Source organism: Talpa europaea (genome assembly GCF_964194135.1).
Source record: "Talpa europaea genome assembly, chromosome: 2".
Classification (NCBI taxonomy): domain Eukaryota; kingdom Metazoa; phylum Chordata; class Mammalia; order Eulipotyphla; family Talpidae; genus Talpa; species Talpa europaea.
The window spans coordinates 145,969,200-145,982,405 of NC_140068.1; the positions used below are offsets into that span (position 1 = coordinate 145,969,200).

The 13,206-nt window shown below is 39.4% G+C and overlaps 1 protein-coding gene across 1 annotated transcript; it reads left to right on the top strand.

The window, feature by feature from the left end:
• Nucleotides 1–1,756: 1,756 nt before the first annotated feature.
• Nucleotides 1,757–11,519, top strand: PRL (prolactin; the record flags this gene model as incomplete). Its single annotated transcript, XM_084228381.1, has 5 exons — nucleotides 1,757–1,784; nucleotides 4,037–4,218; nucleotides 6,526–6,633; nucleotides 8,981–9,160; nucleotides 11,328–11,519. 5 exons carry the CDS (start codon nucleotides 1,757–1,759, stop codon nucleotides 11,517–11,519), a joined length of 690 nt encoding a protein of 229 aa, XP_084084507.1.
• Between the last annotated feature and the right edge of the window lie 1,687 nt (nucleotides 11,520–13,206).

The following is a 13,206-nucleotide window of genomic DNA, read 5'->3' on the forward strand; positions in this document are numbered from 1 at the left end:
TCAGATTTCCTTAGATTCTCTTTTCCTGCCTATCTCCAAAAGTTGCAACTCCTTTAAATTTTAAGATCAACTCATCAGTTCTGATGACAGATTTTCCTACTCTTAAGTTTCTAGGAAAGGCTTGGAAGGTAGGGCAGCATTAATTTCTCTACCACATGGCCCTGCTCTCTTAGTAATTCAAATTTTCACTGGCCAAGGGGGAAAACGGATACCTAGTAGGAGGGTAGGGATTTCTGGCCCAGCTTTAGAGTGATAGAGCCAATGAAACATCAGACTTGATGAGCATGATTAAAAATCTAATATTGCATAAACTGAAGCAATTAGGAAAAATAGTTTTTCGGTGATGTTAGTCTTTGTTAAGATTTCCAGGTCTTCCTAAGAGCACTTAGTCAGATGATTGCTAAAGCAAAAACATGGCAGGGGCAACTATAGAAAAAGTAAATGCCACAGAAAGGATTATTTTTTTTTTAATTACCTCACCCATCAGTTTTCTATAAGAGGCATATGGTAAAATTGAAACTAAAGGTCACAGGCTGCTTGAGATGCATAAAGTGAAAAATGAGAGTCGTCAAAAAAGTAGTTCTTATTCATTATAATCATTTAATTTAGGAAATATCTACAAAGCAAATGAAACTTTTGAGTCCATTACAGATGGATTTTTTTGTCAGCTTAATCCTAGAATGACTCAGGGTCAGAGAAATAAAGTGATCATAAGTCAGTAAGAGTATATCCACCTCTATATCCTTGAAGAGAGTGGAAATGATTGCCGAGAATTTTGTTTTATTATATCATATACCAGTGTGTGTGTGTGTGTATTGTGTTGTGTTTGTGTGTCCTTGAAAACTACTAAATTGCTTCCCCAAACTCCCTTCAGGCAAGGATGATTTCTTGTCCATTTTAGATGTGAGTGGACAGTGATGTTTGTTAAATGATTAATTTTCTAACCTTTTTCACATCCCCAATTGCTCTTGAGGCAATAATCCTCATGGTATCTAACTTGACTAATTGTTTCTACACCTTTAGCCTTTAATTTGTCCAAGCCTCAGTGCTGTAATCTGCAAACTGGGGGTGATACATTTGTATATATGTAAAATTCAAAAGAATTGAACCAATGAAAATAGGTAACTTTTCAAACAAAGTATACATAGATATTCCATTTTACAATGGACATAACAAAATAAGTAAAAGCGAGAATGAGGAAAATGTAGGACTATAAAAGGAAACAGAAAATTCTACTGTCTCAATTCTTATTCTCTATTTCCTGGTATTTAGTGTGTAAGTTTTGAAATATTTACTTCACCCATCAATTTTGAATGAAAAAAGAATGCCTTTTGATAATACATGAGACAACTAAGTGAAATATAATAATACTCTATTCAAGAAACTGCAGAGAAATTTGAAAGTAAATGACTTCTGTAGTTTCAAAGGTTCTCAAATCCAACCTAGTCTCCACACCTCACCTTCATCATTTCTCTCATTTCCTTTGGTCTAATTAATCAAATCCTCCCTAGAATGTTCATTTCGGGTCAGTATGTCTTCCTGCATATGAATAAGAAATAAAATACCATTTGATGTTTGAAATTATGGGGGTAATCTCAATGACGGAAATGGATGACTTGCAAGAGGGAAGGGAATGCCTGATTAAATATATTCATGAAGATGTCAAAGCCTTATAAAGCCAATATCTGGGAAAGGGGAAGTTGTAGGACTACCAGGTCTTCTCTGGTAAGGTGTGCTTCTTGAAATTACCACCACCATGGACAACAAAGGTTCATCACTGAAAGGTATGTGCAAAAATTAACGGGGTTGTTCACTTTATCAACACGCCAGTAGGGGTAGTAACTTGAAATTTTAACAGTCTCATAGCAATAGGTACATAGAATTTAAAAGGCTTCTCTAATAATTGCTCTAAAAAACCAACTGTACAAGATCATATTAAAACCATGGTTCTCAATTGGGGGATCCTCCTTCATCCAGAGACATTTGGTTAACATCTGGAGATGTTTGGGGTTGTCTTAAGAGGACGGCAGGTGTGTTTTACTGATACCGAGAAGGTTAAGATCAGAGAGCCTGCTAAACAGGCTACAATGCACAGGACAGTCTTTAGAACAAGGAATGGTTCAGCTCCAATGCCAATAATGCCAAGTTTGAGAAACCTCGGGCTGCAACAAGCATGTAAGTGACTATGGATCCAATCTACCACAACTCCAGAAGGCAGGAAGTAACATTCTCTGCTTCTCAGGAATCTTCTGTGGTTTGACCGAAATGAGTCAGCCTGATGAAACTTTTAGCTCTGGAACCATAACACAGACAATGACAGTAGGATGTTTTCATAATATTTGTTGATTGGGTTTACGCCAAATGACATTTTCAAAGGAAAAACAGACTGATAACAACTAATCACCTCCAATTTCTTGATCGACATTTGGAAGATAAAGACATTGGGGCAATCATAAAATTTATTTTATGAAACAAAATACAAAAACTTTGATCGAGTTTATCTCACTTTCAGGTGATAAATGGACACATAAATAAATATACTCAGGCTTGAAAAATATCTACCCCGTTATGAATTTCCTTGAACCACTATCCCACTGTCTTCATATGCAAAACATATTTTATATACAGCTGCGGAAAAAGAAATATCCATTAAATGACTATAATGAACCTAGAAAAACTTTTCTGAAACATAATGGTTTTGAAATTTTAAAGTGTGTTACCTGCATCATCTCACACTACTAATATTTTCTTGTTTTGTAGCTAAAAGGTCATTTACATTCTACACTAAACAATGCTTTTAGATATTTAGGTTTGGATTTTTTTTCGCACATAAATCTTTTGCACTTGCCTAGTTTTGACTTGGACATTTCCAATAGAAAATTAGTTTTCTGATAAGCACATTTTTTAAATCAGATATCCTTTCGGAGCAGTTTCTTTGAGGTTAAAAGTGATTTTAAAATGTTTCTTTCACTTTGAAAGAGTAAGCTATTGATATACTAGAGGTCCTTCCTATCTGTCCATCTGCTGAGATAACGAATTGATGACTAAATCATTTCTGATACTTGCCAAAGATTCTAAAAGTGACTATTTTATAGCTAGAGCAGGAAAGAAGTGGGTCAAATCAGCTTCCTGGGGCGACTGTTATGAGGCAATCAAAAAGAAAGTTTTGTTCTTTACAAGTCATAGTAATAACCTCTGCAAGAACTGTGTAATTATGCTTTCTGATGAAGACCTACCCCCTCCACCGACAGACTGAGCGCCCAAAGGTGTGTCTGATCAGCAGGACCAGTGACAAGATGACAGGTCACCTGCTAGAAAGGGGTGTCAGGGAAAGTCACCTAAACTCTAAGTCATCTGCTTCTTCAATATAATTTCATAACAGTGATGGCTGAGATTGTCTCACAGGGTCACTGTGAAACACAAAATTTAAAAAATTTTAAAGTATTTGGCAGAGTATCAAGCAAATACGTGGGGTTGTTAAGGTGAGTTAAGAGATCCAAGTTACAGCATGATTTTACGATAGAATGGTCTCCATACTCAATATAATCAAACCATTGCCTGTTTATTTTTACCAGGTCTGAGGTAGAACAAACATCACCTGGGCTATTCTTGCCATTTCAGCATCTAAGATGCAAGTATAGGCCAACACACAGTTAAAAATTACAAGCTCCTAGAGGGCCTGGCTGCTGAAAATTTGCAGTATTCCCAAGACATTAAGCTATCTTAAGAGAATGACCTTCCCACCCTGGCTCAGAATTAATTTAAGCTCCAAATGTTTGCAAAGTACAGAAGGACTTCTGGGAGCAATACACAAATGCAGGGAGTAACCTACTTCTCCAACTATATATCTGTGCAAATATAATTATATATCTAAATTTACACAGTGGAAGCTGTTGTTTCTTCCCCCACCCCAGCGATTACAGTACCAAATCATGCTGAGGGCCATGGGGAGAGATAAAACTTCCCTGGACAGGATTACTTTTGATAACCTCTGTTTAATAGATCAGCTCAGTGACTCACGCGTCTATTTCTACAGGGTCACTACTGATTCTGCTGCTGCTGGTGTCGAACTTGCTTCTGTGCAAGAGCGTATCCTCCCTGCCCATCTGTCCCAGTGGGGCTGCCAATTGCCAGGTGTCCCTGAGAGACTTGTTTGACCGCGCTGTCATCCTGTCTCACTACATCCATAACCTCTCTTCGGAAATGTTCAACGAATTTGTAAGCACCGCACTTCTTGTGTCTCCCCAGAAGGAACCTTCCCGTGATTGACTGGGCTTTGCCACACTTTAACTAGGAAGCTGCCTAAGTCAGACTTCATATACAGGAATTACTAGGTGAAACAGGGCATCAGCTAATCAAATGTGGAACCTGGAGAGAGGGGCCGTTTCATACAATCGCAATGACTCTTGAAGAGGGTAGTCATTGTTTTAATTTCCTTTCACTCATTTTGAGAATTTTAAGTACCTATATTACTCAGCTAGGGCAGCCAAAACAGATTATTATAGACTGAGAAACGTGAACAACAGAAATCTATGTTTTCACAGTTCAGAAGGCTAGAAGTCCAAGGTCAGAATGCCATCAAGGTCAAGTTCTGGTGAGGTATCTCTTCTTAGCTTGCCCTCTGTCTGTTTCCCCATGTGGCAAGCAGAGGAGAGACAGAGAGAAAGAGACAGACAGAGAGACAGGGAAAAAGAGGGAAAGAGAGAGAGAATGCTGTGGTTCTCACATAAGGGCAGCAATCTTATTGGATCAGAGCTGCATCTTTATGGCATAGTTTAACCTTCATTACCTCCATAAAGATTCTTTCTCCCAGTACAATGCATGGGGGGTTAGGGCTTCAACATATGAATTTGGGGGGAACATAAGCATTCAGTCCATGACAACACCAAACATAAAACACTTTTAGATGGAGCTGAGGAACAGGAGGAGTGTCCCCTTCTTGTCCTTGCATGTAGGATTCCTCGCTCTGGGCACTCTCACCCAGCTTACTGCTGATGTCCAAGAAGTTAAGAACTGAGCTGCAGTGGATTGCAAAGTAGAACAAAGCTAAAGTAAAGCTGAATCCATGTCAAGAAAACGAACCTATAATAATAGTTTTCTGAAATGAATAAATGAGGCAAGTTATCATTCTAAGATTTCCAGTGTATAGATCTACACCTCCACTTTAAAAGTGGAAACAGTTATTCTTACTCTTTCTGCTTAAGATGGTTGGAAGCTGTATTTTTTAAAGATTTATTTATTTATGCACACAAGAACTGGGATGTAGGCCAGAGGTGTGGGGGGGTGAGAGGACTCACCAGAGACAGACTGGGGAGCAGAACAGGCAGATTGATGGAAGTAAACTGCTGAGGGGAGCAGCGGGTGATCCAGGAGAGGTCTGCTGCGCCATGTGGGTTGCTAGGCTGCCAACAGCTTCATAGGCTGCATCTTAACCCCTTGAGCCACCAGGGAGGCTCCTGGAAGATGTATTTTAATCCAGGAACAGACAACAGATTGGAACTGTTGACTTCATTTGAGGAAGTCAAAGGATCTCCATGAGGGATGTGCCTCAGTGTTTGGAATAGATACGCATATACAGAGTTCTCATCTTTAAAAAAAAAAAAAAAAGATTTATTTATGCATACAAGAGCTGGTGGGCAGGCCAGAGATGCACAGGGGGAGGTGTGAAAGGATTCACCAGAGACAGAGTGGGGAGCAGAACAGGCAGATCTACTGAAATACACTGGCCAACTATAGGTATATATGCTTCAAATCCTAAAGAAAAACTGATAATTAAATATGTAATAAAACATTTAATGTTTCATATTTAGTTGTAGGGTAAATGGTTTTCAGGCTTTTCTGCCCTCCCAGAATTAGGATTGCCCTGCCTGATGGGGCACCTGCAGTTGTGACATTGTTGTAAGCTGTGTTGTTTACTTCTGTAGGCCATGGCTCAGTATTGAGATATCTGCCAAGAGAAGCAAAAGCAGGAGATGAGGCAGGAGATAAAAACAGGGAGAAAGAATGCCAGAGAAACCAAGAATGAAGCTTTGCCAGGGGCTTGGAGGCCTACTAGTCCCCTGGCCCCCGGCAGCCCTGTCTACTATGTATCTGGTTGCTACACTACATGTAAAAGCTCAATAAAAGCCTGAGGAAGCCACCGAGGGCTACAGGACTCTCCTTTATCTGCCTGTCTGCTCAGATCCTAGAAAACCTGCACTGTGCCCTTCCTGAAACTACATAGTATATTTTTATTGTTTGTTTTCCAAATAGTAACTCATAGAGTGAGTAAAATCAAACAAAGGAATCACAAAGATGGGAAGGAGTTGGGCTATTTTGAGGGTAGATGAAAAAGATACATTTATAGACATAATGGAAGAAAAAATAGGGAAAAGTGTGACTTTCTTAAGTCACCAATTTCTATTTTTGCTTAGCTGTCACTTTAAAAAAAGTACATGCACCAACTGTCTTAATATTCTGGTCATGGATATATTTATTCAATGCCCAGACAAACCCAACTAATTGAATTTGCTTAATCACTTCCAGGATAAACGGTACGCACAGGGCCGAGGGTTCATTACCAAGGCCATCAAGAGTTGCCATACTTCTTCCCTCTCAACCCCTGAAGACAAGGAGCAAGCCCAGCAGATTCGTGTGAGTCTTTCAGTCATAATTTTCACCTACATTGAGGTATTTCCCTGACATTGCCAAGCTGTAGATTATAAGAGGTACTAGGTAGGTAATGGTGATTGCACATGCAGAGATAAGTGAAGGCAGAGTGAGAAGCCAAGAGAAATTACAAGAAGTAGCTGATAAAATTTCAGCAAAGATTATAGCAGCAAAATAAATAGCAGATCTATAATTGTCCAGGCAGGCATAATTTTAACCAAATACCTAGGATTGCATACATTATATCGCATGGAAGCATTAATTGAATTTCCACGTGTAAAATATAAGATCTGGAAAATTCATGGCTATATAGGAAAGGCAAATGCATTTTATTGATTTTATGTGACTCCTACATGGGCAGCATATAAGTCCATTGACCAACCCACAATTTGAGTCTTAGACTTTCATGGTTCACCTGATTCTACTATTTCTCAAACACCAAATTCTTTATTCACTGACTCCTCTGCCACCTCTTACTTCTTCACTGTGAGTCTCCCTCCCAATCTGATCTTATAAAATATGTTTTGCTTCTCATAGCTGGAACTATCACCTGTTTTCTGATGTCAACAAAGTCTATAATTCCTCCCTTTGACCACTGACAAACATGATTTACAATAAATATCGTCACTGATATGCCCTCCCCCCTGAGTACAATTTGCTCTCTTTTTTTTCAACTTTGGTAATGGCACAACAATTTTTCTGTCTACTAAAAATACATCGGTAATTCTAAAAAATAAATAATGATGTTGATGACCATAATAAGAAAATAAAGGCAGAAGGAAAAGAGGAATTAACATTTATTAAGTGCTACTACATTGCCAGACATGGAAAAATGCTTTTTGTGCATTACTGCATTTAATCCTTGCCAAAATTTCCTATAATACAAGGAATGATCATTACACTGACTAAGATTAGGAAGCCAGCACTTGGAGAGATTATGGAATTTACACCAGGCCCCTGCGTAAAGGGGCCTTTTTTCTTAAACTGGGGTAACCTGGATTTACAAATTGTATATTTTAGGGGTTCAGGTTCACATTTCCTCAAACCTATTATCACACTACATCTATCAGCAAAAGATCAATAACCCTCTCCTACTGGCCACTCCGCCTTTTGCCCCCACCCTCGAAACCCTGTTTTCATCATAACACTTCTGTGTGCACAGCAAAACTACAGTGCCATTTAGTATGCAGCCTGTAACTCCTTGGAACTCGCTTTCACATCCCAGTACGTTTCTATGGCAATGTCCATTCGATTCTTCTCTACTCTTCAACTCCCTTCCTGCTAGATAGATTAACAGACATCAAGAAAGGATTATTAGTCAGAGATCAGCAACTTGGGCTTCCCCATCCTGGTGATGGTAAATGAGGAGAGGACAAAGCCTCTGGTGTGAATCCATTGGTCCTGTTAGGACAGAGAGAGCTTTGTGCCTGTTTACTCATCTAAGTATGTCAACAAAATAGATTTTTCTGATAGAACAAAGGGGGTGGGAGTTGGTAGAGATTGAGGAAAGCATTTTGTTTTTGGATAGAAGAACGGGGGTCTGGGCCAGAGGTACAGGGGACAAGAGGATTCATCAGAGACAGAGTGTGGAGCAGAACAGGTGGATTTACTGAAATACACTGTTAAGGGGAGCAGTGGGTGAGACAGGAGAGGTCTGCTGTGCCAAATGTGGGTTAGCTGCCTGGCTGGGGATTGAACTCAGGCCACAGTGGTGATAGCACTGAGACATAACCCCTAGGCCACCAGGGAGGCTGGGGCAAGCTTATGTTTATAAACACCATGTCTTCCTCATTGTCTCTTTGTTCTAATCTTGTAAAATACAAATACATATCACAAATGAATGCATAGAGCATCAGTTTCATTCACTGATATGAGGGAATCTTTGGGTGAAAATGATTTGGTCCCTTGGTCACTAACACTAGTAAAATCTGTCTTTCTTGAGTCAATTACTATAGATACGTACTGAGTCCCAATAAAGCTTCCGCTGGTCCCAAACAGAGTAGTCAAGTATAAAAGAACACAAAGAACGCGCACAGGGTCAAATTTCAGAGGAAAATCCCCATTCTTCCTGTTATAAACTAGAACTCTCAGTAGAAAGAGTTATTTAAATTAGACAGATTTCTGTTAATTTTAGCAAATTGTTACAGATGTGTATAAGTCAAGAGCTTAAAGTTACATAATTTTACAAACTTTGCCACCTACAAAAAATTTCACATATATGCAGGGATAAACAAAGAGATATTTGAGGTCAGCCTCTCTGAGCAAAGTCATATGCAAAGAAATGCACTGTGTTACCCTTGTTTTCATGGGGTTACTTTATGTCGTTCCTCAGTACGAAGACCTTCTGAACCTGGTACTTAGAGTTCTGCGCTCCTGGAATGTCCCTCTGTATCATCTAGTTACTGAAGTGCGTGGAATGCAGGAAGCCCCAGATGGTATCCTATCAAAAGCCATAGAGATTGAGGAACAAAACAAGCGACTTCTAGAAGGCATGGAGAAGATAGTCGGGCAGGTGAGCATGTTCCTGAAGCTTCTCTGTTTCTCTTTTAATGAAAGAAGTGACCTGCATGATGAGGAGTTTTGCAATATCTTGCATGGCAAGAACAGGAGTTAGGCAACCTGTAAGCCAGACTTGAATTAAATAAAGCAAGAGCCTGGGGTTGCATAGTGTCAGATTCTATTGTTTGTGAGTCTTAGGATTCTACTGTGATGCCTGATAGGTACAGTCTTCCCAATCCTGCACACAGATCCCAAAGACTTCTCCCTTCCTGGGGACAGGTGGTTAAAGTGTACTCAAGAGAAAGAAAGCTGGAGAACAGAATTGGCAAGATAAATGTTTTCCTCAGTTCATCCCAGGGTGTCCACTTTTGACATTCTGTTCATATTCTTTTTTTTTCTCCCCCAACAAGGGATGACAGTAGGAAGGGAAAAAGAGAAAATCAAAATCGAACTGGATGTTTTGCCCCTGTCTATTTCCCACATTCCCTTTCCAACATTGGACATATTTATCAGGAAAAGAAGTTGATTGAAGCCACGGCATCAATGCCGCCCTGCAGGACTGGATTTTAGTGGGTCACAAAAGAAGCGGGTGTATCTTTTCTACTGGAATTCGTATTTTTTTTTATAAAAAGCCATCTCATCCTAAATTTTGTTTTGTGTGGGGTTCAAAAATCAGATCATTGCATTTCATCTCCCCAAAGAATGTGTCCTATTTAGGTTGAGTGAATATTTGCAATTTATCACCATTGCTATGAGGTAATTTCAGCATGAAATCGGTAACATCTAAACAGTTTTCTGAAGTTCTTAGAAATAATGTATTATCTAAAGAAAAATATATGATTATAGGAATAATAATAGGAGCAATTTTAGAATTCTCTTATTGTGTACAAAGTACATGTTATCATGTGTCATTTTTGTCATTTCATAGGAGAAGAATATCTCTAACACAAATACAAAGTGCATTTTGACCTTGCAACATAAGAAATAAACACCTAGATTTTCAAGTTATTTTCTTCATTACTGTGGGCCTGTTTTCCAAGGTCACTAATTTGCTCTATAATAGTTCACTTTTTTTTGTTCTTTTTTTTTTAACTACTTGGTTGTCCTTGTTCATATCACTGTCCCCTGCACAGTAAAATCTGTCTTAAAGCTCAAGCACAAAAATAAAAAAGGAAAGAAAGCGAACAAACACACACACACACACACACACACAAACACACACTTTACATTCAAGTAGGGAATTTCCATGTTTAAAAAATATTCTTACTTCACATGACAAAGCTAATTTAGCTCATCATGGTCTATAGGTATGCCATGTTTCTATCTAATAGCTCTCCAAACTAGCTGACTTCTCCAAACTAGCTGACTTTTTGGTGGACAAGCTGGTTACTTCTCTCCTCTCTCCAAGGATCCCAACAAAGGTCAATTGAGTGTGACCTGGTGTTGCTCAATGTGACTGGTTATCACCTTCCCATCATACCACCCCACTCACTCATCACTACCAGGGAGTGCTGGCAGCACCTGCATGCACATAGGTACTTTTTCCAGAACCTTCCATACCAGAGACATGCAAAGAAAGCAACTATTCCTCATGGAATTTGGGGGTTTATCTGTCCTAGGTAGATTGTGAAAGTGTTCTGACTAATTCAGCAGATCATCTCAGTCATAATCAGCAGGAAATTATCTGCACCTTAAAACATCAAGTACAATCCACATCACCTCTGAAGACTTGGGTCCCTTCACTGCATAGATAATAGAATCCATTCAAAACTGGAAAAATACAAATGTAATCATGGTGACCAGTCAGAAGAACATAATACAAATTGCACATGAGGACAAGATTCAGACCATGACATGGTTTCTCCAGGGGGAGAACGAGGCTTTTTCCTCTTTATCCCCTGGCCATGTTCAGTCCTGTATTCAAATATCAACTTTGTGATCCACCATCTTTCTACTCCTGCACAAACACACTTTATCTGTGAGCACAGACACAGGAGAAACTTCACATTTGAGTTCTGCTTCTCCTTTGTTATCATTCTTGATACTGGTTCAATAATCCATGCCTCTGTCTAGAGCATCACATTTATGTCTCTTGTCCAGACCATAATTCAACAACTTAAAAGAACACAGAAAAGCAAATACTAATCATACTAATAAGTCACTATCTCTTTGGTAATTAGGTTCATCCTGGAATCAAAGAAAATGAAGTCTATTCTGTCTGGTCGGGACTTCCATCCCTGCAGATGGCTGATGAAGATGCTCGCCTCTTTGCTTTTTATAACCTGCTCCACTGCCTACGCAGGGATTCACATAAGATTGACAATTACCTCAAGCTCCTGAAGTGCCGAATCATCTATGACAGCAACTGCTGAACCCACACCCATCCCATCTATTTCTGAGATGGTTCTTAATGATCCATCCCATGTAAGCTTCTTCTAGTTTTATAGCTTTTTAATGCATGCTTGGGTGTAATGGGTCTCGTCTTAAAAAATAAAAACTGACTCCTCAGAGATGTCAAAATCTACAAAGGCAATCTGTCAAAGTTTCTTATCTTCATTTAATAGAAAATCAAAGGAAAATTCATCACTACCACTGAGAAGTTACTATTAAAATCTGCCACCAGTAGCAGAAACTAGCATTACAAATAAGACAATTAATAGCTCATTTTAGAATCGTGGTAAATTATTGTGTGTCACATTATGGGAGTCAAATAATCAGACGATAGGATGTACTGGTCATGCTTCTGAGAGAGTGAATTCTCAGAATTTTTTATGAAAGTCAGTCACATCCTAGCAGCTAACCTTCACAGTGTTATGACAGGCAATATAAGTATGGGGAAAATGTGCCGTACCCTAATAGCATGAGATGTACCGAACAGTCTAAGATGTGTGAGGATGCTGTCTTCTACTCAGACAACTAGTACAAAATACCATAAATTGGGTAGCTTTTAAACAACAGAAATACATTTCTCCAAGTTCTGCAGGCTGGAAGTACAAGGCCAGGGTGCAACACAGACAGATGTGTGTTCTCTTCCATGTCAAGGCAGAAGGAACTAGGGACTCTGTGTCTCTTGTAAAAGAACACTAATTCAATCATGAGGGCTCTGCCTGTGTAACTTAATCATCACCAACAAATACACTGAATACTAATACTGTCATCTTTCGGGGTTAGAATTTCAACCTGTGGATTTGGAGGATACACAGACATTCAGACCATGGAGGATATAAACATGAAACGTCATTAGTTTTCTTCATTAGCATTTCAACCATGCTCTATGGAGTTGCCACTCATTGGATACATGACATATGTTCTAATCACTCTAGGTCAAAAAGATCCTTTTTTTAAATTTGTCTGTTTTTGTTTATTCTGTTTTTTATTTTATATATTTTTTACATTTTTCTTCAATTTTGTACACTGTATGCTTTCTCATCTCAGTTATAGTTCCCGTGATACTCCCACCACCAATTCACACATGTACCACCACCAACCCCTTAAACACTAGGGGGGCCCTGATTTTCACTTTATTATAATTGCTTTTTTCCCCCTCATTTGGATCCCCCACATTCCTCCTATAAGTGAAACCATCCAGTATTTTTCTATCATTCTAGTCAGTTTCAGTCTATCTCATATTAAACTTATTTAACGTTTTCCTCTCCCCATATGTAATTCCCCACACCTAGATCTCCATTCCTATGGAATGGAGGATGAGGAAAGATAGGAAATTTCTGACATTACTGATTGGGGAGCGCAACTGTAGGATTCTCATGGTCAGAGGAACTAATCTGGAATTTCCATTAAATGGCAGCATCTGGGCCTCCCCTGAGGCCCTGCGGTTGAGCACTGGGCTGCGAAGCTGCCCACAGCTCTGCAGTGCCGGTTCAATCCCTGGACACCAGCGAGGGTCCCACATGGTGCACAGACCTCTCCTGCTGCCTGCTGCTCCCCTCAGCAGTATACTTCGTCAGTCTGCCTGTTCTGCTCCCCGCTCTGGCTCTGGTGAATTCTCTTACCCTCCTGCGCTTCTCACTGTACCCAGTGCTTATATAAATAAATTAATTT